At 57.3% G+C, this 27,529-nt stretch overlaps 1 protein-coding gene across 1 annotated transcript; it reads right to left on the reverse strand.

Annotated features, from left to right (window-relative positions):
• Positions 1-429: 429 nt before the first annotated feature.
• Positions 430-27,529, reverse strand: PER2 (period circadian regulator 2). Its single transcript, XM_065880607.1, has 22 exons — positions 27,300-27,529; positions 26,725-26,787; positions 25,623-25,777; positions 23,644-23,765; positions 22,422-22,623; positions 20,280-20,331; positions 19,058-19,200; positions 17,456-17,534; positions 15,138-15,244; positions 14,410-14,563; positions 14,095-14,203; positions 13,245-13,370; positions 12,703-12,787; positions 12,080-12,242; positions 11,869-11,993; positions 10,881-11,045; positions 9,591-9,845; positions 6,722-7,542; positions 5,420-5,606; positions 4,306-4,495; positions 3,220-3,370; positions 430-579 (listed from the first exon to the last, which is right to left on the reverse strand). The coding sequence occupies exons 1-22, from the start codon at positions 27,527-27,529 to the stop codon at positions 430-432; spliced, it is 3,834 nt and encodes a 1,277-aa protein (XP_065736679.1).

Genomic DNA, 27,529 nt, shown 5'->3' on the forward strand with positions numbered 1-27,529 from the left:
AGCTCTGAAAGGCCGGCCCCTCAGCGCGGAGTCACCTGTGGCATCCTAGCTGTTGGTCACAGCCCGGTGCGATGCCTCGGGACCGCCCACGGGGAGCCAGCAGACACTGGTGCTCTGGCTGAGGACGCTCAGCCGCTTCCCTGACACAAGGAGGGAAGCAGTCCTTCTCAAGTTAAACAATGATGAAAATCTCCTCCCCTGTCCCCGAAAACTCCATATTTATATTTTAAATACAAAAAGCTATTTCTTCCCAAACTTCTCCTACCCGCCACGGTTTTAAATCACCCCTTCGGAAAACGATGGGTTTTTTCTAGAACAAAAAAAGCCACGTAAGTATATCCGTCCATTTCATTAGAAACACAGGTGAAGACCCGCCCTCTCCTCAGAGCACCATCTAATGTACGCCACTGGCTGTCCCGCTGTGGGGGGTTACGTCTGCCCTTCGTTTCCGTGACTCAGGGAGGGTCCGTTTTCCTCTTCTGTGGTGCTGGTTGTTCCGCTGAGTCCCGGAGTAGGGGTAGCTTCCTCATACCACATGCAAACGTTGTCTTTTCCCTTGTTTTCACAGCAAACACATTCCTTAAAAGAAAAAATGTAAATCAGTAACAAAAACGAGATCTTTGGTACGAAAAAGTAGTTCAAGCTGAGAGGGGTGCAGGTGATCAGGAGTCAGCCGTGAGGCTGCTGGAGGGTGAGCAGGTACCACTGGGCATGAGACCCCTGCCTGCTCTCCAAGGAGCCAGAGCTCTTCCCAAGAGGTCCCTGCTCCCAGCTCCCCAGGCCCCTCCCTTGTCTGCGAGGTGGCTGTGCATAGCGAGGGGACAGCATCAACCAGAGGCTCTAGTGCCAGCTCCTCCTCTTTCTGCCTGTGGGACCTGGAGTTGCTACCGGCCTTCTCTAACCTCAGTTTTCTAATCTGTAGAATGGGATAGCAACAACGTACTGTCTCGTTTGTTCATTTCCCATCTGTTAAGCACCTGTCGTGTTCCAGGCACGTTCTAAGCACTGGGAGTCAGCAGTGAACAGAGAGGAAAATCTGTGTCCCAGTGGAGGTGACCTCCCAGTAGCCGAATGAGAAATGCTCCACAGCGTATTAAAAGATGGGAAATGCGGGGCTGACGTGGAATAAGGCATGTGAGGACGCCTGTAATTTTACTGATGTTCCACTGAGAGAGTGACTGTAGTGGTTTTAAAATACGCCCACAAATTCTTTGACACCCCTTCCTCAGAAGGTGGAGGCCTGGACTCGGTGACCTGCCACTAACAAAGAGGAGGTGACGCAGGTGACATGTGGGTTGTAACAGGCACTGCAGCCCCTCGGTTCTCTCTGGGGAGGCCGGGATCATGTCATGAGGACACACAAGCAGCCCGATGGACAGATCCACACGGCAAGGAACTGAGGCCTCCTGCCAACAGCCAGCACCAATGTGCAGGGACGCGAGGGAGCCTCCTTGGAAGGGGATCTTCCAGCCACCATCCTGTCTTCAGATGGCATGAGCCCCGGCCAATGTCTCACCTTCGCCCTCAGGAGAGACCCTGAGCCAGAACCACCCAGCTAAGTTGCTCTTAAATTCCCAACCCAAAGAAACAGTGGGAGATGATAAATGATTATTATTTTAAGCTCCTAAGCTTTGGGGTTATTTGCTAGGTAGTATTAGATAAATAACACAGCAGCATGTGAAAAAAAGACTTGAGGGAAGCTGGAGTGAGCCATGTGTCTGTCTGAGGAAAGAGGAGTCCAAGCAGAGGGAAGGGCAGGTGCAAAGGCCCTGAGGCAGAAGCCTGCTCGATGATTTCAGGGAACTGGAGAGGAGGGAGTGAGGGGAGATGGGAGCTGTGGGGAGGGGGTGTCATATTTTAACAGCTTCACAGCAATTTATTCTGATTGAGAAGCGGCACCGCTGGAAGGGCTCAGAGCTGAGGGGTGACATGATCTCACTGTAGGGGACAAGAGGGAACAGAGTGCAGCGGGGGGGATACTGTGACAGTCAGGTGAAGCAGCACTGTGGCGTGGACCAGGGTGGTGATGCTGGAGGTGACGGGAAGGGGCTGGTTTCCAGCCACCTTGAAGGTCAAGCCAGTAGGACCTGCTAGTGGACTGGATGGGGCACGACAGAAAGAGAGTCCAGAGGGCTGTGGACCGAGCAAGAGGGGTGATGGAGTCACCCTTGAGTGGGTGGGAAGACAGTGGGTGGGCTGGCTCTCTCTGAGCATAACCAGGACAGCAGATGAAGTTCGACAGAGGTGGACGCTAGGGAGTCTCGGCACGGAGACACTACTTTCGGTCAGGAGGAGAGAGCTGACAGCGCCAGAGGGAGTGTAGACAGAAGAGGAAGGTGCAAACGCTGAGCCTGGGCGCATCCACACTGATGGGTACAAGAGCGAGGGGCCAAGGGTGGGGTGCTCTCAGAGGAGGGGCCGGCCGTCGCTGAATGCCGCGAGTGGGTCGGTTAGGGCGAGGACGGGGACGTCCGTGGATTCAGCTGCTGGACCTGGAGGCCTCGACGAGAGCAGCCTCCTGGGCAGTGCTGGTATGGGGGTGCTCTGAGGGGAGCGGGGAAGAGGAGCTGGGGTACAGAGACACCTCTGGGACCCTCGGGAAGGAACAGAGACAGGAGGGGCAGCCTGGCGAGAGTGGGAGGGAGGGTGGGGACCTGCTGTCTCCCTGTTACTTAATGGTCTACGTGGATGTTGAGGGTTTATGACAGAGGAAGTGTGTGTGTGGGTGTTTTCACTGGAAACAGAATTGAAAGAAAAAAAATTCAAATTTCAGCATGTGATTGAGACTAGATATTTAGGAGACCTTTTTGGAAACAGTGTTGAAAAGCCATTGGAAGAAAGTTCTTTGAAGGAAACCTAACAGTGTGGTGGTATTTTTTTTTAATGAACTTTTTTTTTTTTTTTTTTTTCGGCACACGGGCCTCTCACCGCTGTGGCCGCTCCCGTTGCGGAGCACAGGCTCCGGACGCGCAGGCTCAGCGGCCATGGCTCACGGGCCCAGCCGCTCCGCGGCATGTGGGATCTTCCCGGACCGGGGCACGAACCCGCGTCCCCTGCATCGGCAGGCGGACTCTCAACCACCGGGCCACCAGGGAAGCCCTTTAATGAACCTTTAGTCTTAGAAGTTTTAAATGTACAGAACAGTTGCAAAGACAGCACAGAGCATTCTCATCACAGTGCCTTTTAAGGCAAAGTCAGAAAACCCGCTCCAGAGCTCACCGCCACGTCGAAGGCCGCGGGCAGGCCGCCCGACCGCATCCACGGGTGGACGTCCTGCAGCTCCTGCCTCTGCCTGTCTGTGAACCTGGGCTGGAACCTCTGCAGCACCTTCAGCTTCTCCCTGTCCTCCTGCAGGACCGTTTCTAAATTTCTTCATGAAATATTTAGAAATAGGGAAGCTTTAGAACGTCTCAAGGGCTTTGTTTTTTAAAGAATATACTCGTTTTCTACCAACACTTCCAGTGTTAATCATGTAATTTTAGATGATTTTGTTTAAATTTCCTTTCCATTTAAAATAAATTACCCTACTTAAGGTGACGTCATCTCCCTAGTAGATAGTCTGTAGTTTTTCTATGAAGGTGATACACCGAGTTCTGATTTTCATTTCACTTGAGTGCAGCCATGGGAGCCGGGTATCTGCAGACACTTGGTTCTGTGCCCGGGAGGGTCTCACCAGCGAGGTGGTAGGTAGACAAGCCCTCCCCTGCCACCTGCCGACACTGGCCTGCCCCGCAGCAGTCCTGGAGACAGAGCCCTGGGCTCCCCTGGCGCAGAGGCCTGGCTGTTCTGAGCCTCAGGGTTAATCTGTCCTTCCTCCCCCCCATGTCCCTCCCCCGAGGGGGCACTGCACAGGGGCATGGACCCTGATAGGTTCCAGGTTCCTTGGAGTGGTCAGAGCTGAGGCCCAGACCCAGGTCCCTACAGAGCAGCCAGCAGCCTCGGGCTGGTCACCCATCTTGACTCTTGGTTTCTGCATCTCTAAGACACACACACACACACACACACACACATCACTGACCACATAGGGTTGCTGGCAACAGAGCAAAAGAGACGACGTTGGCACGAATGCTTTGTAAACGTCTTGTGACACCGTGGCGGGTCCCCAGAGCCCGTCATCCTGGAGGCCTGTAGCAGGTCACTCTGCGGGCTCTGTGTGGCCAGCGGCACCATCTAGAGGAGCCCTGCTTCCACCTCTGCACTCAGCTCAATCTGAGATAAGGCTCCGAGGGAAGGCCTCTGGCCTTGGCGTTCTGGGGAAACCTGAACCCAGCCCTTCACCGTCCCGAGCCGGCGGTGAACGGTTACCGCGAAGGCATCTGGTATGCCATCATGACGCTGTCGTCCGTGGGGGCCCCGAGCAGCCAGACGGGGTCCTGGAGGACGTCCTTGAGGCGCTCACTCTCCGCCATGTCCACCTTCCCTTTTGCTCTGTGGTTATTCTCCGGGGAGTCGACGCTTCCAAAATACTTGCTGGTGTGACTCGTGTTGCTGCTGCCTTTAAAAGCACAAAGCACGGCAGGTCAGAACCTTGACTACTGCAATGACCTTGCACGCTGTGCTCGTGTAAAGGAACGGCAGCATTACAGAGCTGAAGGGTTTTGTTTGGTACCTGGTGCCTGGGTTGGTGGACCTTCCCTTCTCTTTCCAATTCTCGAGTTGTCTGGGTAATTTAAAAACAGGATATCAGCTGGTACCACGGAGGTGACTCTCTCCTGGGGAGGCCCCGAGGAGTCCAGGTGGGGCTATATCTTAGAAGCCGTGCTCTTCTCTCCCAGGCTCACTGCCTCCGGACTAAGCCAGGCCACAGAGAAGCTGCCCCTGTGAGCGGTAGGCAGCTGTCCCGGAGCGCCTCCCGGCAGGCCTCCCGCAGGGAGAGGGGCCCGCTCACTTCAGGGAAGCAGGGGTCTTACGGTCTGGGGAGAGTGTGTGCTCTTCCCGTGGGGCGGTTCCAGATCACACCTGAACGATCCCGGTCGGTCCACACGCTAGCTTCTCACCAGGGGATCTAACTCAGGAAGGCGAGCCGCTGCCAGCCCTCCCGGCACACCCGGGGAGCCCCAGGGACAGTCCAAGCAGGGCCAGCTGGGGTGGGGGGCCTGCAGTGCCGCTGAGGTCAAGAGCGACGGGCAACAGAGGGAAGTGGGGCGGGCCGGGGCTGCCGTCCGCACGGGTGGAGTGGGGTAGGAGGAACCCAGCTGCCTGTCTGAACGGCCGAGGGCCCCGAGGAGCTGCTCGGGGTGCAGCTGGACGCCTGCATGTCGGGGCCCTGCCCAAGTCAGCCTGCGGCTTTGGGGTGACTGGCTCCCTGGGGGCCGGAGAGTCAAGGACACCCAGGTGTATCACGTGAGAATCTTCCAAACACACCTGCCACCTCCCACCCCGCCCCGACTCCCAGGCGCTCCCAGCACCACCTACATACCGGCCCCACTTGCAGGTGCATCGCAGCCCAGCGAGCCGGAGCCCAGGGAGCAGGAGGCGGCGGAGGCCCCGCTCCCGGACGGCGCTGAGCCCATGGCCGAGCGGAGGTCCTCACGCGGCAGGACGTGCAGCAGGCCGCCGGGCGTGCACAGGGCGTCGCTGCTCTGGGCATCCTTGGGCTGGTCGCACTTTGGGAACAGGGCGGAGACACCAAGTCAGGTGTCCGGTCTGCACCAGACTCTCAGGGACACAGCGGGTGCACCCTCCTTGGACCGCTGGCCCTTCCTCCACGTACCACATGCGCAGAGCCCGTGGTTACTGGGACCACAGCGGGACTCTCGGTAGTGGGATGGATGCCATCTAATTAAATTTAGTTTGGGGGGAGTCCCACTAAAGACGGCAGCTCTCGGATCCCTGCGGGGGAAGCCTCAGGCTTGTTCCTCCGCCAAGGCGGGCAAGTGTCTCCTGCAGCACCCCAAAGCTGCTCCTCGCAGAGGCAGGGGCTCTGGCTGCCCGGCTCCCGCACCCGCAGAGTGGAGGCGGGCTTGGACATGAGGGGGGCTTGGCCTGGGAGCGCCCCCACCCTCCAATCCTTGGAACCCAGACTGTAGGCCCGGGAGTCAGGAGGGCAGCAGCCGTGCTGGGACAGCCACCCTGTTCCCACTTGCTCTCCCAGGAGCACTGGCAGGGGAGCCCCGCGCAGCTCCTTCCTTGGAGGGCCCACGGATCACACTGCCTCAGCGGGTGCGACCACACACCGAAGCTCTCAGGACACAGAAGCATTAACTGGAGATCAAACTACACTTTCATTAACCGAGTACGAGTGCACGCCAACGTCCCTCAAGACGTGGGAGGATACACACCCCCGGCACTGGCTTCCAGCTCCCTCCTGGCCCTGCCCCTTCACCGTGAGCCCCTCTGCTGCCAGCTGCCCTCCAAGGCGCCTCCGTTCTGACCTTTCACCTGACTGCGCTCTATCCTGGAAGCATTCACTGAAAACCTGGAGGCCCATGACGATGAGTCACGAAATCACCTGTGGCTATTTGGAGCCTGCATCCGCCATCACACAACCAAACTCCCTTTTCCCCTTCAGATCCCACGACAATAAAAACTGGTCTACTCTGATAGGGTCTTTTACCTGGAAAATGTTATTTCCTAGCACACGTGTTTATGTCGGAATTGAAATGGTCTGGTAGTAACCTCAGTGCGGGGACCACCTGAGGTCAGGATGTTCGTGACCCGCCCGAGGCGGCTGCGTTCGCCACCTGCCTTCGTTAGACAAAGGGCATCAGGAGATCCTTACGGTTGGCGGTGCCTCGGGCCGCCGGTCCCAGGATGAGCCAGGCTGGCAGTCGGGCCCGGCTCGCACGGTCTCTGTGGGCCCCGTGGGCCCTGTGGCCGCTGAGCCGCCCTCGGGGGCCTCCTCCAGCTGCAACAGGCTGAGCTGCAGGGGCGAGCTCCCGCGGGACTGGAAGAGCGGCGGTGAGGTCCTGCCTGCTGACCCCGCGGCTGAGGGCAGGGCGGCCTGGGCGGCCACGCGCGACACGGACAGCCCGCGCTCTGCCAGGGCACACGTGTGCGGGTGTTTGGGGGATGAGGTCCGACCAGGGAACTCGGGCTGCGAGGCAGGAATCACCTCGGACGGCAAGTTCGGCTGGCCGGGGAAGAAAGCTGGGGGCAGGCTCGGGGTCACCGGAGAGAAGGGGCAGCTGGGTAAGACCAAGGCCACGACCGGGGGCAAGGGGCCGGCAGACGGTGGGGGCTGGACCGCGAACTCGTGCTGGGTGTCCACGGGCAGCGCGAGGCCGGCGTGGGGAGTTCCGGGTGCCACTGCCACGGTCCCTGGAGCTGGCACTATCCCTGGGGCTGGAAACACGGGCAGGGAGTAAGCGGGCACCGGGGTGGGGAAGGGCATCGCAGGGCAGCTGGACTGGGATGTGTCCGACGGTGCCCAGGCGGTGGCATTCAGGCCCACTACCGGCAGCCGCTGGGGCGGGGGGCCCCCAGACCCAGGGCTCCCCGAGGAGTCTCGAGGCTTGACCCGTTTGGACTTAAGTTTTCTGTTCTTCCCCGTTTTTTTCCAAGATGAATCTATTCCAGAGGTATTTCTTAGTCCGGGAGCAGCTAAAATAATGGGAAAACAAGAGTTAAAATGTAAAAATGATGTTATGTTTCCTGTTACATCAATTTTCAGAGATTTGTAGGACCTCAGAAACCTGAAGATACCTCCCAGTTCAACAGTCAGTCCCACCCTCCCCATCGCCAGCCTGGGGATCACGGGGCCACCACCCGGTCTTCCCGGATCCTCAGGAAAGTGAGAAAAATCAGGGCAACACGTTAGGTTTTCATAAAACTAGATTCAATCCATTTAAAGGACCACCCTTTGTTGCGAGATCACATTCCTTGCTTTCTTCTCATATTAAAATGCCGTTTCTTTCATGAAGTAATAGTGATAAGTGGCATCAAGAAGGTTTTATTTGTCCAGAACAGTAAGAAAGCTGGAAGTCGATGCTATTCCCCAAGGGCGGTTTGTGACACCTTAGAGGCAGAACCGCTGGTCTCATCTAACCTTATCTGTCAGTGTTACGAGCTTCATCACTGCTGTTCCTAAAAAGAGATGTTTCCTGCTTAGAAAGCTTGTGATTCCAGCCCAGTGAAGGCAAAGGGCCGAAGGAACGCTCGCCCTTGGAACCAAGGTCTTCCTCTCTGACGATGAGTTCTGCTGAGAGGGCCTTTCTCAGGAGGCTGGAGAGGCTCCACCCAGTGACATAAGGGACCCTGGGCATGTCCCCCCCGCCCCACCTCCCCTGGGCACCAGCCAGCGCTGGGAGTACTGTGGGCTCGGGGGTCATGCCGAGCCGGGGGTGGTGGGGGAGGGTGGGGTGGGCAATGGAATGGGTCCCAGGAACCTCAGCTTCTCCTCTCCTGTCACAGAGGGTAACTCCGGGCTCCTGCAGCAGGTGTGCGAGGACATCCCCTGCCCGCTGTGCCACACGCTAAAGGCAAATGGGCCAGACCAAAGCAGACTGCTAAGCGGGTGGAGGTTTTGCCATTCAGCCTCTCTGCCTGGTGTTCTTCCTACAGGAAATCTGCCCCCTACTGGGACCCGGAGCTACAGCACTGGGCTCCTGGGATGCCACACCAGGGTCTGGGCGGGGCTGCTGTGGACAGCTGTGCCATCTGTGCACTGAACAAAATGCGTGGCCAAGGGGGCAAGAGGGGGCTGGAACTCTACGGTGGTGTGGGCACCGTTTCCTGATTTCCACAGAGGTTCCCGATGTGCTGGCAGTAACCCTGGGTCTGGGGATAAACTCCTTAAGGAGTGTGTCAGCCTCTCACTTCTGGGACATCTGTTTCGGTGTGTCTGTCCAGAGACCAGGGGGAGTTGGGTCCTCATGGTGTGTGTCCCCTGGGCTCACTAGCTCTCAGCTCTGATCCCTGTGTCACGGCCTGGGAGCCCAGGGAAGAGGCGGCATCTCTGATCAGCTTGGCCTTGTCAGTGGGGCCTGGGAAGGTGGCTAGGGGTTGGGAGCCAGGCTCCTGGACCAGAAAAGGGGCAGGGAAGCTCGTCTGTTCCACTTCATCCCTTGCCCGTTGACCACCTGATGGCTCTCAGCCTAAAGGGCAGCTTCACGCACCCCTGGGCTCTGTCGGGCTTGGAGTCAGCAGCCTGGTCCTGAAGCCAATCCGCCAGGAGCGTACGTGCTCTGGGGAGAAGGGTGCCATTCCCTCCTACGGTGTCGTCTGGGGCTAACCTCCTCCCTCAGGGGCTTGACACCAAACGCCCCGTCAGTGCCATGCTCCTTCTCTGGGCGGTGCATTAGCCCAGCTGGTCCTCTGAGGGTCCTGTCTGGGTGGGAAGGTGGGGTAGGGTCTCTTGCCTCTCAAAGTCACCCAGGCAAGAAATGTCTGGCATGGCAGCACTGCAACTGCCCGCCCTGCATTCCACAGGGGGCTGGGCTGGGACTGTCACCACTATTTACAGCACTGCTCCCTTGGGAACACAAAGTGACATCCTTGAGAACATCACTGGTCAAGTTCCAACAGCTTCTTACAAACCCACGTGTCCCAAACTGGGGACGTTTCGCCTTCTGAAAGCAGCGCTAGACTCAGTAGCATTAAGAATAAAGTTAAAAAATAAATCCACTTTTAGCTCAGGCATTACCACTTACCTCTTTCACTCGACTGCTCCTTGCATCTGTCTTGTGAGTAGTAATGGCAGCGAGGCTGGAAGACACTGAGCTTTCTTACTTCTCTGAACTTTAGCAGGAAACTCTGCTCCTCCCTCTGGGTGTGGGCGGCCAGCACTTCCTGGGTGAGGCCCAGCTTCCGGAAGGGCCCCTGCTCCTGGCCGAGGCCGCAGGGCAGCACGGAGCCCGCCAGGCAATCCAGAGACTCGGGCCCACTGGCAGCATCTCCCACCGTCTCTGTAACAGAAGACGCACAGCTCTCATCCGCAAGGGCCCTTCTATCTTAAAACGGCTGAAAAAACGCACACTGCACCTACGAAGAAGAGAAATCACTCGCACGGGAGATTCCTTCACGACGCCCACAGCATGGGGATAAGGTTCCTTCACGACGCCCACAGCATGGGGATAAGGTTCCTTCACGACGCCCACAGCATGGGGATAAGGTTCCTTCACGACGCCCACAGCATGCCCACAACATGATGTATTTGTCTAGCTTTCTGAGAAAGTTAATGACAAAAGGGGTGGGAAGCCCCATTACCCAGGGGCTCCGGGATCAGTCCTGTAAATTGGGGCACCTCGGGGGGTTTTCAGCCTCTGACGCTGAAGACACTCCAGGCTGTCTTGTGCTTTCAGAGCAAGAGGCTAAGGCTGGCGCACGGCCTCATCCTGGCTCAGGATCACGGGCTTGACAGTGTGGCCAGTGGAACTGTGGGTGCAGACAGGATGGGGCGGGTGGGACCACAGACCGTCCTGGAAGGGGTTGGACATTGACTCTCTGATGTGTACTTCTGCCCTCATCACGCCCCCCTTCCAAGCAAAGAATGAATTCAGGATTCGTTTTACTCGTGGTATCTGAAGAACAGCTCAGCGTGACGCCCGTGGTTGTCCTGCTATTACGACCCGCACTGGCTCCTGTCCTCACATGGGGAGGGCAAGGCTTGTAATCCCATCCAAGGAAGCAGGATGCTGGGCGGGGGCTCGTCCCCAGGCTTCTCTCGGCACCAACGAAAGGGGAGTCCTGGGAGGCCCCTCCGTATCGACACCTGAGCAGACACCTGTCACAGGTGGAGCCAGAGCGCAGCGGGGGCAGGACAGGTGTGGCCGCCCCCGCCGGGCATTGCACGGATTTCCTGCACCCCTGTTACTGGGCTGTGTAGCTACCTCCACACTTGGATAAACTTAAAGAGAATCTGAGGACGGCAGTCAAAACTTCTCATCTCTATCGTTCAAGTCCGATTTCTCCTGGCATCACCCAAGGAGCAGCAAGCGTACCGAGCTCAGGCTGTGGCTTCTTGTCGCCCACGTGAACGATGGTGCTGCTGTAGCTGCACTGGCTGGTGAGCGACACCACGCTCTGTGCCTTGCTGGGCAGCGTCAGCGAGGTCAAGTGCGTGCTGACGTCCGTGGGGCTGTTCACCTTGAAGGGTGATGCGGTCTCTTTATAAGGGAAAATGGAAGCAAGACACAAAAATGCGATAAAAACGAACTGTCGGGATAAGCTGCGTGGAGGCCTAGGTGGTGCCCCAGTACTGGGGGCAGGGGCGGGGGGCAGCTGCAAGTCTGCACACGTCCTGGCAGGTGACACTGTGTCCTCGGGTGTTTATTCACGGGGGATGGCGGAGAGGAGGAGATTCTGAAATGGGAATGCCGCCGCCCTGACCTCCTGAGTCCTTTGGGAGGAGGGAGGTGGCAGGCAGCAGGTGACCGCGGAGCCCTGGGTCAGGGCCTCTGCCGTGGGCCCGCGGGGAGGGCCGCCCAGCAGTCAGGAGCCCGTCTGCTGAGTGCAGGCAGGCAGGTGGTGCTCCCTCCCTGCGGGCTGGGCCAGACTCCACCAGGGCACGGCTGTCCGGTCGCCTGGGCTTCCGTCTACAGTGGGAGACCCTACTTCTGATCCCGGTGGCGGCCGCCAGCAACGCCCTCATGTTTGAAGGGCCTGAGGTCTCATCTGACTCGTGGGGTCACTGACCCTCAGAGGCCAGGCCTCCTCTGAGACGCCCAAGAATGACAGCCCGAGAGGCCCCGGCCTCCAGGAGCCCCGCAGGATCCTGCCCTCAAAGTCCAGGACCACCTTTATCTCCAGCTCATAAGAAGTTCTGAGCTACTCTGGTCATGTAAAAAATAGCCTATACCCTAATACCGTGTCCCTGAAGCCGCTCAGAATCCACCTGGATAAAGGGGCTCCAGGACCTCAAATGACGGCTGATCCCACCAGAGAGGGTCTAAGTTATCCTGCAGTTAACAGCTCAAACGAACCAGGTACCTGCGGCACGTGGCCCAGGGCCGGCGGTGGCCTTGCGCTTGTCGCTGGCCTTCGGCGTGGGGAGGTGTGCCGGGAACTCACACTTCCTCTTCAGGGTGGTGGCCTTGCTGCAGCTCTCCAGGTACCTGTGGGCGGGTGATAAAGGGCTTCATGTAACAGAGAACCCCACAGCATGAGCAGCTGGGTGGGGAGGGAGGCCAGAGGGCCGCACCTGATGACACTGTCCAGGCAGCTGATCTGCTGGTAGGAGCCCGCGAGCGGGCTCTTGAAGGCCAGCTCCTCAGGAAGGCCGGCCTTGGGCAGGCTGGCCCTGGAGCGGTCCTTTTCCGCGGCTGCAACAGCTTTCATCTGAGCCGGGGAACTGCTCTGCATTTCTGGAGGAACGACAACGTTGTTTTTTCAGTTAATCCTTGTTTTCCCCGGAGTACACTCTATACTGACAAAGCACGTTAATTCTACCTAAAGATAAGGCTGGGGCCTCAGAATACGCTTCACGGACGCAGAGACCCGCTATTCATGTAGCACTGCTAAGCCATCCGCAGGGGGCCTGGGGGGCGCTCTCTCTGCGGCACTCGGTCCGGCCTGTCCCCAGGGTCAGGGACTCAGCAGTGGGAAAGGTCAGTTCTTCACTTGAACTCCTGAAACTTTCAGGGCCAATAAGATCACAGGCGCCTTATGGCCAGTCGACGCTCCCTGCCTTGGGGAGGGTCGGTCTTTTCAAACATGACTTGGTGGGAATAACAATTTTAACCGTAACTGCCGGCAGTACAGCTTTCCCTCTCCTCGCCTCACCACGCTGAAGTCTCACTAAGGAGATGCTGGATCATTTGTTACCTGCAGCAGACTCGTTCTTTTGTTCTCCAGATTCATCCGGACAGGGGCTTTTGCTTTTGACCTTCTTACCATTTTTACAAATCTCCTGGAAGAAAAACACATCGTTCACCCTGGGAGACCCCCGCAGCCTTTGCCCCACCCTGGAAAGAGAAAAGCAGGATTAATCCCAGCAACAGCAGCAAGTTCTGAAGGAGACCTGAGAGGCAGAACTAGATACAGCAGATTTTACGATTCGGAAGAATAAATAGTAAAGGGAACGGCAGGTTACACTTTCTTCTTTCTAACCCTAACCCTACAGTTAACTCCTCACTTTTGCTTGATTGGCCTGTTAAATAATTTTCACCTGAACCTCTAGCCAGTCTGTGGCTGCCTCCACCCTTTCGAGGTTACACAACGAGTCCCAGGTGAGCCAAGTCCAGAGCAGACAGGAGCAGGTGAGGTCGGAAAGGCTCGGCCCCGGCGAGGGCTGTTTCTAAAGTGCTCAGACATTTGGGTCACAGATGACAGACAGAGAGGGACAGAGGGGACAGAGGGGCACGTACGGCTCTCCTCCGGCAGGGGTCCTCCTGGCCGGTGCATTCGCTGGAGGAGGTCTGGCTCAGGAGGTGTTCGTGGGACCCGCTGCTGCCCAGGCTCCCGTAGCCGCTGGAGCTGCTGTGTGGGACAGGCTGGGGAGACAGCAACAGAAGGACTCTGGACGGGCCGGGGCACGCCCGCCTTCTCTCAGAGGCGCCGCGACCTGCCCGGGGGCCCTCGGCAAGGACCAGGTGGGGCCGGGCTTGGACCCAGGGTCAGGCTGCAGTGGGCTCCCAGGCTCCACCCGCGGGGCTGGTCCTGGATCCCAATCCCCAGGAGACTCCACCAACAGGGAGTCCGCGGCCACGGGGCCTGGAAACAAAACAAGGTGCCTGACAGTTCCCACAGCCCCCGGAACCGAGAGGCAAGAGGCCACTCCTCGTGGGGCCAACGTGCTTGCAGGAATCTGTCTTGAGTGCTGTGTCCCCAGGGACAGGGAGGGGCGTCCTCAGTTCCCCCTGGGGCCAGCGCGACGTCCCGTGTTGCAGGGATGCCCCCGCCCCCTTCCACCCACGGGGGTCACGTGTGGGCTGGCGCCTGGGACGTGGGGACTGGGCTGGGGTGCGCCCTTCAGCCACTTGCCCAGAGCTGTGGTTCAGACACAGATGCCCTGAATGTGCGAGGCGGGGGCAGCCCCCACGCGGGCAAGGCCCACGCGGGTGAGACAGAGACCACCACCATGCGCAGCAGGGCACAGGGCAGAGCTGGAAGGAGGAGAAGGGCCTGAGAACGGGGGGTGAGGGGGCCCCCAGGCCGCAGGGCAGCTCTGGGCTGCCTGCGGGGGCAGGAGGGAGGGCGTGCAGGCAGCCCACCCACCTGTAGCAGCAGCCGGTGGATCTGCTCCGTGAGCTCCTGGGTGCCGCGCTGCAGGGCCTTCTCCTCCACGTGCGGCTGAGCCGAGAACACGTCCTCATTCAAAGGCCCCCTGCGTGGTTTTCGTTTGTCTCTGTGAGTCGGGGCCCCGCCCTCCTCTCTGCAGACCCCCGGCCCGCCACCTGCCTCCCCCCCCCAACTGCTCTGCCTGGACGAGGCTGGGGCCCCCCAGGGGGCAGGGGGCAGGTCGGCACAAGCATGTGGTGGGAGGTGAGCGGGGTCCTGGTCTCCAGCCCCCGGGGCACTGGGGACACTCACACCCTGACTCTGTGTCTCCCGATGACGAAGGAGATCTGCCTGCTGCACGGGTTGACGAAGCTGGACCAGCTGGTGTCCAGCGTGACGTATTCCCCGTTCCGGGCACGGAACCGGATGGGGGAACAGTCGAACGGCTGCCCGCCGGACTGCACGACTAGGAGAGCGAAAACGGAGTTCAGGGAGCGAAGAGATTCAACCGGTGTTCGCGGTACAAGAAAAGACACGTGGAGATGCACCTGATTCTGGAATCATCTGAAAACTTAGGAGGTGCCAATACCTCTTCAAAGCCACCACTTTCAATCCCCCGTCTTGCTTTAAATTGCGACCGGGGACTGTTTGCAGCAGTGTCCTTACACGTTTTAGGACACACTTCCCCGTGAGCCTCACAGGTCTGCTGCCAGCGGGACGCTCAGTGTCACCTGTGTCGGTGAGGCCTGGGCTTGCTGGGGACGTGTGTCGTCCAGCCCCTGGCCTGGGCAGACCACCCCCCAACCCCCCACCGCAGCTGACCCTGTCTCTCCTCCCGCCTGCTGGCGAAGCCAATGGTAAAAGATGAGAGGCCGAGGACTCGGGCCAAGGGCGACTCTCAACCAACCGACAGCACCAGGACTCAGGCAGGGGGCGGGGCACCCCTTGCCCGCAGCCCACTGGACCCCTCCCGGTGGGTGCTGACCTCGGGAAGACGCTCCCAGAGTGCCCCCGCGAAGGACAGTGAGAAGGGGACCTACTCTTTTTGTGGATGGCAAGCATCAAGGGCCTGTCGCTGGGGTGCAGCTGCCCGAGCACAGGGGTCTCGATCAGGTCCTGGGGCAGGTGGCCCAGGAGGGGGACCGCCCTGCAAAGCAAGCGCACACAGGGTCATGGCTGCGCTTCAGGACACGAGCCAGAACACAGCCTCCAAACGGGGCAGCCGACCATCTCCAGGAACGAGTCCGACTCCAAATTCCCCAAAGACCAAAATGTGGGTCTCATGCTAACAAAGAAACAGTCAGTCTTCTAGCTAATTAGCAAACAGACGACGGCAGCATCGCCGAGGGTCTGCGATAGGAAATAAGGCCCCACAAGTCCCTGCCCGTTACAGGCCCAGTGCTCTAGCTCTGCGTCTATTTCCTGAATCAATCATGACAACGTTGTTTTCTTCTCCTAAGACCTTTTTCTTGTTTTGTGTCGTTCGTGAGTTTGGCTAGATGTGGCCTGACATGGACTTTTTTTTTTAACAGGTTTGCCGGGACCAGGAAAACCCCGCCCGCGTGCGTCTTTTCCAGCTCAAGGTGTTCTGCTCCAGCTCTAAGTGTGGTCGCTGTGTCCGGTCCAATTGACCGCGGCTCCCCAGGAGTGGCCACCACTGGCTGGGGACCTGCGCTCTGTGCCCGTCAGGTCTTCCCTGGGAGCTGTTTCGCTTTCTGGGCGATGTCTTGCACTGAACTTCTGTAGTCCCCCTTCCCTCTGTCGTGTCCCGTCCCCTCTGTGTGTCCAGCACCCTCTGCCATCCCCGCTCAGTTGCCGTCCCCGCTTCTGAGCTGCAGCTCGGCCTTCCCCTTCTCAGGCCCGTCTTCTTTCATCCCAACAGCTGTTTTCCCAAACCCTTCTGTTCTGGTGGAGGACGTCCTCCTGCATCGTTAGAGTGAAGGCTGCCTGTCCTGTGTGGAGTGGAGCTTCCTCACGGGCCCGGCGCGGTTCTTGGATTCCCTCTTCCTCGTCTGAGGCGCGCTCTCTGGGCCTCGTGTCTTCCTTTGCACAGGATGTACAAAATGTCCCTGGCCAAGGCCCGGCCGGAGGAGAGGGGGGAGCCCTGGCCAGCCTGGGCTCATGGGCTGGGCTGCCCACTGGGCTTTGCTGAGGAAGGCTCTGCAGGCTGCTGGCCTGTAACGACCTGCTCACCAGCCCTCCTGCACACAAACGAGTGGGCACCTGGGGCAGCTGCAGACAGTTCTTAGTCTTTTGGAGGAATAAAAATTATCCTGGGATTGCTACACAAATGCAGCTCCCGCTCCCCCACCTCCAAGATCTTGTTGGGCAGGGCTGGGCGGGGCCTGGGAACCTGCACCTGACGCTGTCCCTCCGGAGGTTCTGCCGCAGGTGGCCGGCAGGGCACACCTGAGCAGTCAGGGGCTGGTGGAGGCCGATGGGCCCTGGATGCCCAAGAGCAGAACTTGTCCAGCAGGCCCCATGGCCTGCATCTGAGGGGGCACCTCGTGTCCCAGACCAGGTGCAGGCAGCGAGGAGGTCCCGACCCTCCACGGATGCCACTGCATGAAGCCCAGCGTGTTTCCCATGTGTCTTCTCAGGAGACTTCTCCCTGATCACTGCCGGCAGCCATGGCATTCTCTGCGTCTTCATGCGTCTGCCCAGGAGCCAGGGGAGTCACACAGGGCCCCTGACCCGATGCCAGAGAACCCAGAGCCCTCTCAGAATGGTCAGTGCTCCCGACTCCAGCAGGGCCATGGGCACCAGCTACAGCACCCTGGGTGGGAGACGCAGGAGGGGAGTCCGAGTGGGCTCTGGGTGGAGGTACGAGGTGGCCCCCTCCCTGTAGCAGCCTGTGGCACGCAGGCTGGAAGATGCACGTGTGCTGGGATCCTGCCAAGGGTGTCCTGACACTGCCCCAGGCACACGGTCCCTGGTTGTACCAGCCTTTACTCATGTGCCCAGTTTCTGAAATGGGTTTATTAAACAAGGTAATAAAGACAGGCTCAGTTAGAATGATGACCAGCTCCCTAGAATGCCCCATCTACACAGCGTCCATACCTTAGGAGGTTTTCAGTGTAATTCCATAATTATCTCATTGTCTATGTATAATTAAATGTTTCAGTTGGTGATTACACATAACATGCAGCCTTAGCTTTAGCTAAACAGCTTCAGCGTCAAAAACATGAAAATTGATTGAGCTTTATTTAGTTATTAAGTAACCGCCACGATAATGCTGAAACACAAAATATCTGGGGAGAGGGGGCGACCGGCTGACATAAAGGAGGCGATACCGACTTCAAGGCCAGGACCGCGGGAGAGGCGAGCGCTGGCAGGGGGACGGCGCTGCATCGCTTACCTTTCGTCCACGTCCTGGAACAAACACTTTGGCGAATGTGTGGTCGTAAAAATTCTCTTTTCAGGAGGGATTCTAGGGGCTGAAAGAAAAGAATTTTGCACGGATTTCTGATTCTAAGCCATACGTAATTTATGTAGTCATACTACAACTACTGGAAAACACCATGTGTTGATAGATTCAGAATGATAGGGAGCTAGAGAAAAAATTAACAGCGGACTCCGAATAACAGAGCACGTCCTGAAGGGTGAAGAACAGACCCTACGCTTGGTGACCACCAGCCAGGCTTCTCAACTTCTTAGTGGACCAGTTTTAGTCTAGAAAGCTAGGAATTGCCGTGTTAGCAGAACCACGTGGTGAGATTTAGGCTTCTTTCAGCAAAATCCTGCTGCAAGGCCGTCTTCATGATGTTTAAGATCCAACGAGAGTGAACTGAACAAATTCTATTTTTTAAAGGGGTAAAGTATTTGGATTCAAAATTCTCAGCAAACGTCACTGTACTGGGACTTCACAGTTTCTAAGGTGGGCAGAGGTGATAAGAGTAATTTTCATAAAGGAAGTCACATATGCAGAATTCTCCTCAACTACCAGATTCGTGGGCAAAACATTCAAAATTCCAACACTTTTCATTCTTGAAGGAGACTCTGATCATTTTGGGGAATAACGTGCTGAGATCTGAGTAACCCCTCTAAACATTTACTGAATATTTAGAAGAGAATGTTCTATATGTGGGAATCCAGCAAACATCTGAAAGGAACTCACATACCTAAAACATTTCTACCACTTTTGAGAAATGCCTTTTTAAAAAAGACATCATTAACCACTGAGAGACAATTATAAATACAATTAAACCTGGACTAAACTGGACCCCTGTGGTTCAGGACTCTCAGATGGCCCTGCTTCCAGAGAATTTTGAAATCTCGTGACTTGCTGAGTTGCCATGGCGAGGACCTAGGTTCCTGGCCAGGTCTTGTGGCCAGCGCGAGGCCGTGCCACAAGAAAGCCTATGAGAAGGGGCTGCTGGGAGGATACAAGCAGCGTGGCAAAGCGCCTTGGGTCCTTTGGGAGGGGGTGGCCTGAGGAGCCAGCAGGTCCAGAAAAGGACACCTGGTGAGGTAAGCCTGCTGTGACGACTGGGTTTCTACAGGCAGAGGTGCAGGGGAGGAGCCCTAGGGGAGGAAACGGCAGGACAGAGACTGGGGGTCAGGGGAACACTGGGCTCTGGAGGCTCCACAGCTGGTCCGCAGAAGCCGTACCGGAGGGCGGGACATCCCGCAGGAGGTGGGACGGACCAAGGTGAGCAGGGAGGAAGGCCCAGCACTTACTTCTTAGGCGGTGGCTGCTTCGGGGTTCCGCACCTCAGAGGCCCTCAGCGACGGGCTGGACCCAGGTGAGAGATGCCAGGGCCCGGAGCCTTTAGCTGACAAGGGGAGGTGGTGTGGATGGGACTACAGGGAGGGCCAGGTGACAAAGGTGGGTGCCAAGTCTTGAGGGAGATGGAGGCTCTGCCCGAGGCTGGGGAGGGGCAGGGGCCGGGAGCCCACCTCACACTCATGTATCTGAACCACGGGAGGAAGTGAGGGAGCGGCCTGGGCCAGCTGTTACCTTCGTAGCCCGAGTGCACCCTTTCTGCCAGCAGCACGCAGCACAGCTGGCTCTCGGTGCCCTGCCGGTCGCGCACCTGGGCCAGGTAGGGTGTCATGCGGAACGGGTGGTAGCGGATTTCGCTCTCGTGGTTTTTGCCGACACTGCAGAGGAGGGCACGATGAGAGGTTTGGGATTACGACCGAAGGAGTCATCCTTTATTGCTGGTTGCCTCTCCCCAGCGACAGCTGTCATGTCTCAGCAATCCTTTTATTTACTGCACGGACGCCTGCAGAGCAGAGCCAGGCCCCTCACTTGGGGACCCAGGCCAAGCCGGATGCGCTCCCTCGGTCTGTGGTCTGTGCCTCTGTCCCGCCCGAGGGTCTGGAACCCCCAACCCTGCTCCTCTGTCCTCACCCTCAGACGTCCGGTGACAGTGAGGGGTCAATTGGAGAGTCACCGGCCTGGGCCATGGGAGCATCAGGGGTCCTTCTCTGGAGCAGTTTGCATTTTAATTGGGGAGAGGATGCTGCTCCAACAGTGGGGTCCCAGCCCCAGCTTCTGAGGGTGCCAGTGTCTGGCCAGGGTCACTCCTGATACCGCAGCTGGATGCTCAACTGGTCACTCGATTTGGGGCCAAAAACCTGTTGGGAAAGCTATGGGGCTCTCCCTGAAAAAAGGTACACTCGAACCAAAGGCCACATATGCTTCCGGGGTCCTCGCAGACCATGGGGTTCATGCCTTCCCAGGTGGGGGCTGCCGGCCAGTTTCCTGGGTCACGGACAGTAAGTCCGGGCTCCCCAGGCCGACACTCCCCCCAAGGAGCAGGCAAACCGCTCCATCGTTGACCAGGCTGTCTTAATATCTTGTGCACATTTAAAACACGGCTCGGGAATTCCCTGGCGGTCCAGTGGCTAGGTCTCGGCGCTTTCACTGCCGGAGACTGGATTCAATCCCGCGTCAGGGAACTTAAGATCCCACAAGCCGAGTGGTGCCCCCCCTCCCCAAACAAAACAAATAACTCCGCTTATGGAAACGTGTTTTCACGCGGACTTTTCAGGAACACTCATGCTATGTGGCAGGGATACTCCTGCAACACCGTAGCCCCAGAGAACGGGGCCTGGGCAGGCTTGTGGCCTCGGCTGGCGGCATGCGGAGGGCACCCCTGCACCTCCTCCGCCTTTACGAGAGGCCCTCACGATGAAACGTCTGGGCAGTGAAATTCAGGAAAACCTGGGCTTACCTGACGCGGCAAAAGAAAGACTTCTCCTCCACGCATTCTTGAGTAAAAGAGTCTAAAAGAGAAGGCCCCAGTCACTCACCCAGTTACACCACTGACCAGGGACAGTGCTTTTACTTCCCACAGACCAGGCAGAAGCAGGAGGATTGAGAGTCAAGGTGTGATGCACATTTACCTGGCGCTGAGCAGAGCCCTTAGGTTAGAGACCTTGTACCACAGTTCTAAGGAGAAATCTATTTCACGAGCGTGCACTCACCAAATTATGCCGTGCTAGAAGCGCTGCTACAAACACACTAACTAACGACCAATTTAACTGTGCAAGACGTACTGACTGACGTGCAGAATGTTTGCATATAAAGCCCTGGACATTTCAACCTACATATTTTGGGGGATATTTAATTCTAATAGAAGCAACTCAGGGCATTTCACAGCTTACATCGATCCTTTTCCTAAATATTAACTTACTTTAAAATTTAAAATGTCTAGTAAAAACATGAGTTCGACTGGGTGACCTCATCAGAGATGACGGAATGGTGTTTCCACAATGAACGCATTTCAGAAAAAGAAATCTTAAGATGCTGGTCTTTCAGGTAAAGCTTCCTCTACTCAAAAGAAATGAGGAAAAGTAGATGATTGCTGGTTGGGGAAAATGATATAAAATTTCCGGCCTGGAAAGGCCTTCAAGAAGTCACCTGGTCCTTTTCTATTCAGACAAAAATTCAATGGCAAGCGTCCTGGGGAGATGGCGCCGGCCTGTTGGTGCTGTGAATCCACACGCAGAGCTGCCTCCCTCCCTCCATGCAGTGACCCAGCATTGACAGGTCCTAGTAACGTGCACCACGAACTTTGGTGATCTGACCACACAGCCCTTGGGCTGGGACTTTGGGAGAAAGCAGACAGCTCTACCTCTGAAATGCAAAGCGAGTGTCTCCTCCTTTAATGAGTCAACCCTAAAGCTTACTGCGCTTCTAGCCCCGGGTTGTCTGTTGTCAGGGAGGAACAGCTGCTGAAAGGTGGCTGTGACAGTGACGGCCCCGCTGCCGGCTGCCGGGGAGCACCATGGCGCGGAGGGACCCAAGATCCAGGAGGTGGTGACAGTGGGCTGAGCGTTTCGACGTGAGCAGAGATGCTGACCCAGGAGCCAAGGACGAGATGGGAGTCAGCTTTGGGTGGTGCGGTCAGGGCTGGCTCTTGGTTAAGATCCCGACTGAGGCCCAGCTGTTCTGGGGGGACTCCCGACCCCGTCCGTTTCCTGCTCGTCTCTCTTGGCTTCTCCTCTTTGGGTCCGTCTCAGCTCTGAGCAATCAGAGCCCAACGAGGGGCTAATGACAGTCAAGGTGCAGGTGGACAGACACTGCAGGACTTATACTGTCGGCCACCCGGTCACTGAAAGGCCTGAGCTGGTGGGGACCCCCTCCTCTCCAGTACCTTCTGCCAGGACCCCGTGCCGTGTTTCTGCTGAGACTTGTCTGGTCAACTGGTCCCCTCCTGCACCCACTCATGTGAAGGCCCGTGCTGGTCACGAGAGAGCTTCCATGCCTTCCAGACGCAATGTCTCCCCAACCATGTTGCAGGAGGACAAGGACACACGACACTTGACCGTGAGAGCCCTGTGGCCAGGAACGTGGGGACGGGTGGGGGACCCGAGGTCCGAGGAAGCAGCCACCTGGGCGCAGACTGGAGCCTGAAGCGCCTGGAAGGCCGGGGTCTGAGCCCGGGAGGATGGTGCGGCCTCTGGCGGAGGTGAAGAGCCCCCCGCTATGCTGACATCGTTGCACCACCTGCAGGGAGCCTTCCAGATGTACCTCCGTCCTTCCCCCAACCCTGCAGCCTCATGTCCAGACTCCAGCTCCGATCAACTTCCTTTCTAAAATGCCTGACGTGTCTTAAAATCTTCTGAAGCAGTTTTCCCTTTCTGAAATTTATGAAAAGACTTTTTTCTCTCTCTAAATGTATTCTGAGCAAACCACCTTTAACCTTGCACCTGGACAGACAGGGCAGCCTCAGGCCCCTCCATGGGGGCCTACTGCAGGCCTCCAGCGGAAGGGAGGTGGGCAGCAGCCCCATGTCGGGGGCGGCCCCGCCCGGCCCCTCCCCATGCTGCCTGTGGAGAAGGACAAGGCAGCCCGGCCGCGGGGCCCTCACCTGCTCGGTGGCGGACACTCCAGGGCGGCAGCTGGCACGGCGTGGTGCGGCTGTGGAACACGCCCACGTCGTGGGGCGCCAGGAACTCCACGAACTTGGTGTCGTGGAAGGTGCCCCGCTTGCAGTGGAAGATGGAGACCACTTGGTCAGAGATGTACAGGATTTTCCCGGTCACCAGGGACACAGCCGCAGCAAACGTGTCCTAGAATGGAGAACACGACTCTGGTGAGGCCGGGCTGGAGGGGACTGGACAGGTCACCCTTCCCCGAGGGCAGAGAATCGGGGCCGACAGACGGGAAGGGAGCAGGACGCGTGAAGGGTCTGGGGAAGCCTTGGGCCCCTCTCCTCAGCCCTGACGAGGATAACTCTGCCTCCCCTCTTACATATATTGGGGTCCCAGGGGGATATTATCTGAAAAAACACATCAGGGCTCCACCGCCAAAGGGAACCCCAGCTGTGCTGATTCCCTGCAGCTGTCACCTGCTCCGTCTTCTGGGCACGGAGCTCCCTGGCGTCCAGCCTGGGTGATTCGGGAGGGGGAAGGGGGCCTCTTCCTCTCTCTCCTGGGGCTCAGGGCTGCCTCGGGGGCTGGAGGCCTCAGGCCCCCTGGCCCACCACGGGCTCCCTACACTGGCTGGCCCTCTGAGCTCGGGGTGGGGTTCCCTGGGGGTTAAGCTGCAGGGAGGGCACGGGAGGAAAGAGACAGGAAGGGCCAGGAAGTCCCATTCTGCAGGCCATCACTGCTGCGATTCCGCACCTCTGGGTCCCCACCTGCTCTCTGGTTTCCTCTCATTAATTGAGAACTGGGGGTAACTCCCGCCCCTTCCCCCGACCTTCAGGGAGGCCTCACCTTTATGGGTTGCTTAAAAATGCATGAGCTTGTGGAGTCTCACGAAGCGCCCGCCCCGCAAGTGAACTGACAGTCACCTAGTGTGTCCCTTCCCCCACCCCCGCCCTCAGTCAAGGGGGGCTCACTCACACACACTCGGGGTGTGGGGTGCAGTCAGCGCCAGAGGACAGCCTCAGAGAATGGCACAAGTCGGCAGCACGGCCACCACTTTGGAATCCCTGACTGACTTTTTCTTTTAAGGAAGGAACTCATTTCCTGAAACTCCCAAACCTGCTGCTATGAAACGGAGGTTCAGCCAGCTCCCCTGGGTGAAGACCTCGGCCACCTGAGCTGGGTCTCCTGGGTGAAGACTTCGCTTGTTAGGACACTTACCATGTTCTTCACAATGAACTCGGAGGTGATGCTCTCGATTTCCTCCACCGTGTAGGAGGGTACATGGGCGCTGCAGGGGTGGTCCTCACTGGACATCAGCAGCTGGTAGTACTCCTCATTGGCTGTAGGCGAGACCAAGGGGAGGGCTGAGGGCGGCCCTAACTCATGGCTGGGGCTCTACCTTTCTCATGAGGAAGTGGGCACAGAACACAGAGAAATGTGAAGGCTAGACAAACAGAAATCCGGGATTCTTTTCCCTGAAAAATCAGAAGGCCTTTGATTACAGAAATTTTTAAAACGATAAAGACACATTCTTTTCAGTAACACGACCACACGGTTCTACCTAAGCCTCACTTTCCCCAAAGGTCTGTAACCGCGACACAGCATCAATGTTTCCGCGCAGGACAGCCGTGGCAGCCCCTGCCTCTGCCCCCTCGGGGGTCAGACGCTCCCATCTGGACAGAATCAACTCTTAGAAACACCGGGCGTGAGAAACAACCCTGTTTTCAGAATGAACTGTTCAGAACAGAACTGAAGATGAGGACCGCGCATCCCGGGACACCCCGTACAGGGTGACAAAGCTATCTCCACCCAGAGAGGAGCCCTCAGGCGAGTGGAACCCAGGATGCCCGACTTCAACAGCTAAATCGTGCTGAGGTGACCCCTGGCGTGGGTGTCCTGGGCCTGGTCTCCGGGGATGGGCTGTTGGCAGAACAGTGCACTGGAGATGCCGGTGCTCCCTCCACGGTGGTGCGTTCCTTACCTGCCCCGGAGACAGAGGCACCTGTGTTTACCTGAGACCCAGGGAAGGGGCCCCAGCTCAGTGGAAGGGCCAGCCACAGGAGCAACTGAAGGAAGACTGCACGCTATTGGAAGTTACGGCAGGGATCTGGAATTTATTGCAACGTAAAGCGGCTTGATGACACAAGTCCTTTGGAATCTGCAGTGTTTGTTGGTGGATTCCTGCACTGCATCTGTGAAGAGTTCTGCACACACATCTCAGGTAAAAGCCTCAGTCGATTCCACTGACCGGCTCTCGAAGCTCTTACGAGTTCTTCCACCCAACAGTAAAACCCGAACATACCCCCAGAGGTAAGCAGGACTTGGATCATGTGGGTCCTGTCACTGTGTGCCTGTGATGGAAAGGGGGCGCCTGGTCCCGCCTGGCCGCCTTCCTGGTGCAAAGACCACCACGATGGAAATTCACATATTTTTAGAAAAACGAGAAATGAACTGCCCAAGGTCTTGAATCTGGAGCAGCTTGAAAATACTGTCCTTTAAGGATAAGATCAGGCAATACCCTCCTTGTATCTTCTCCTTTTTTTGTTGCTGTTTGTTTCCTTTTCTTCCCCCTCACGTTATTTTGTTTTGTTTTTTTTTTTTGCGGTACGCGGGCCTCTCAGTGTTGTGGCCTCTCCCGTTGCGGAGCACAGGCTCCAGACGCGCAGGCTCAGCGGCCATGGCTCACGGGCCCAGCCGCTCCGTGGCACGTGGTATCTTCCCGGACCGGGGCACGAACCCGTGTCCCCTGCGTCGGCAGGTGGACTCGCAACCACTGCGCCACCAGGGAAGCCCCCCCTCACATTATTTTTTAAAGGAGGGGCAAGCCCTCAGCTAAATGCTGGGGGCTATTCACGTCGCCAGCGTACACACACGTCACAACTCTCCAGCCAGAGCCTGGAAGGTGCTGGACATTCCTGAATGTGACCTGACCCCAGCCCTGGGCACGAAAGCTTCATGTTGTAAATGGGTTTCTTTTATCAGCTGGTTTTCTACCTGCTTTTTTTTCCTCTAAAAGTACAACAGAAAACTTCCAGTGAACTGAGATTTCCAGCCAGCTGAGATTTCATCAGACTTCCCCAACTTCCTCCTGCTACTTCAGGACTGAATTTTAGAAAATCAACACAACTGAAGCTCTAATTTGGGGAGACGTGAAGCCGACTTCTACACGTTGGAACAAACACGTGAGGCGGACGTACCTTTCACCTGCTTCACGCTCCTCAGGGCGTACTTGAGGGTCAACAAGGTGCTGGCCTTCCCCTTGGCCCTCTTGTCCGCAGGGAGGTGGACCTTCAGCTCCTTCAGCGTTTTGATCAGCTCTTTGTGGGTGTCCACTTTGGTGGACTGCTCGCTGCTACGGAGTTAAAGAAAGACGTCAGTACCCTAAGTGCCCTTTTCGGAAGAAACGTGCCTCTGGTCCAGTTTCTCCACCAGGGCGCGAGGACACTGCGGTCCACGTGGTCCTGGGTGGGCATGCAGGATGCAGCAGCCCCCAGCAGCTGTGACAACCACGAATGTATGCAGACATCGCCTCGTGTCTCTCACGGGGAGAGGAACTGCCCAGGAGAACCAGTGTTCTGACCCAGGTGAATGCTGGAGGGTGCCCTCCCCACTGCTGGTCCACCCACAGCCCGGCCAGCAGGCCCCACTGCTGAGCTCTGCCCACCCCCATCTCAGACAGAGAGGGAGACAGCGACGGAGACCCCAGAGGGCAGCACAATGGCGTCCTGGGGTGAGGACATAAATGACGTGTGAAGGCCTTGGAGAGGAAAGGGGGTTTATAAGGAGGATCTTCAAACTCAAGGACGTGGAAGGGGTAGGAGGAGGGGCAGGGGGCACTTGCTGAGGGAGATGGGCCTGTTTAGACAGAGGGTACCGAGAGAGTGATGGGGTCGGGTCTCTGGGGTGGTGATGGCAAAGGCCCCACATGCCCAGGACAGAGATCGGGATTTTGCTCCAGTGGGGATGTAAAAGCGTCTGTCAATATGAAATTAAGGACACGTTTGTTACAAACACGTAAAAAAAAGTGAGTGTTCCAGATACATGTCTAAGATGCAGACAAGGTCTGCTTAGTGAGAGCTGAGCAGCTACAGGTCTGGGGCAACATCAGGGGCTGTGAGCGGCCTGTGGGAACGGTCGTCTGAAAGGGCGTGGCTGGGCTCACAAGGCGGACAGCTGCTCAGACTAACAGATTCTAGCAGAAGCCTGAAAAAAGTTGCATCACCCCCAAAACCTTATCTCATGACAAATCTTTCCATCTCTCTAAAGGCTCTAAATTGAGGGAGTTCTAATTGGTCTTACCTGCAGCCACTTGTGGACGGGTGGTGTTCAGACTTCACCATCATCACGCTAAATGCACCTGGACTAAAAGAACAAAAAATAAAGGCCAAACTCAGAAGAGTGTGTCCACCCACTTCTCCCCCCATCCACCCAGCGATGACGGGCTGGATCACACCACAGTAAGTCAATTAGGAAAAAATATGAGCTTAAGAGAAAAAGAACAAGAAACCTCTGGACACCGGAGAAGCTAAGTACTGGGGGATATAAACCCAAGACTAGAGGAGAAGTTCGTTTTCTATAAACCACGGAGTGTTGGTTCAGTAGCTGCTCGAGGGGTTCCCTGACTCTTCCGCCTCCCAAGATCTGGTCACCGTGCTACGTGTCTAGCTACTGGCGGTCTGACACCCAAAATCACCGTCATAAGGAAGGACAGACCCTAGCAAATTTTAGTTATTCTGAGTCAATAAGATTTTCAGAAGTCTTAAAAAACTTGGTCATCAAGATTTAAAGACTGCAAAAGCAATCGCAATAGCACGGAATGAGACACTGAGAAAACAAATGCCCGGCCTCGCCTTGGGGGCCTCAGACACACCCACCCCTGGCAGGTGCCGGGTGGCCCCACCAGCATCCCCAGCTCCCGGCCGCTGTCGTCACAGTTGCTGCCCCGTGAGTCCTGCCCCATCGAGCCGTTCTCGTTGGTTTCATTCCCGCTTGTTCCATCGCTCATGTCCACGTCCTCCTGGAGGGGGGCTTGGCTGGGCCAGGGCTCCACAGGCTCCTTGGAAGGGTCACTGGGGCTGGGGGTGTAGTCAGCGCATCCGTTCAT

The sequence above is a fragment of the Phocoena phocoena genome, chromosome 7 (assembly GCF_963924675.1).
Source record: "Phocoena phocoena chromosome 7, mPhoPho1.1, whole genome shotgun sequence".
Taxonomy (NCBI): domain Eukaryota; kingdom Metazoa; phylum Chordata; class Mammalia; order Artiodactyla; family Phocoenidae; genus Phocoena; species Phocoena phocoena.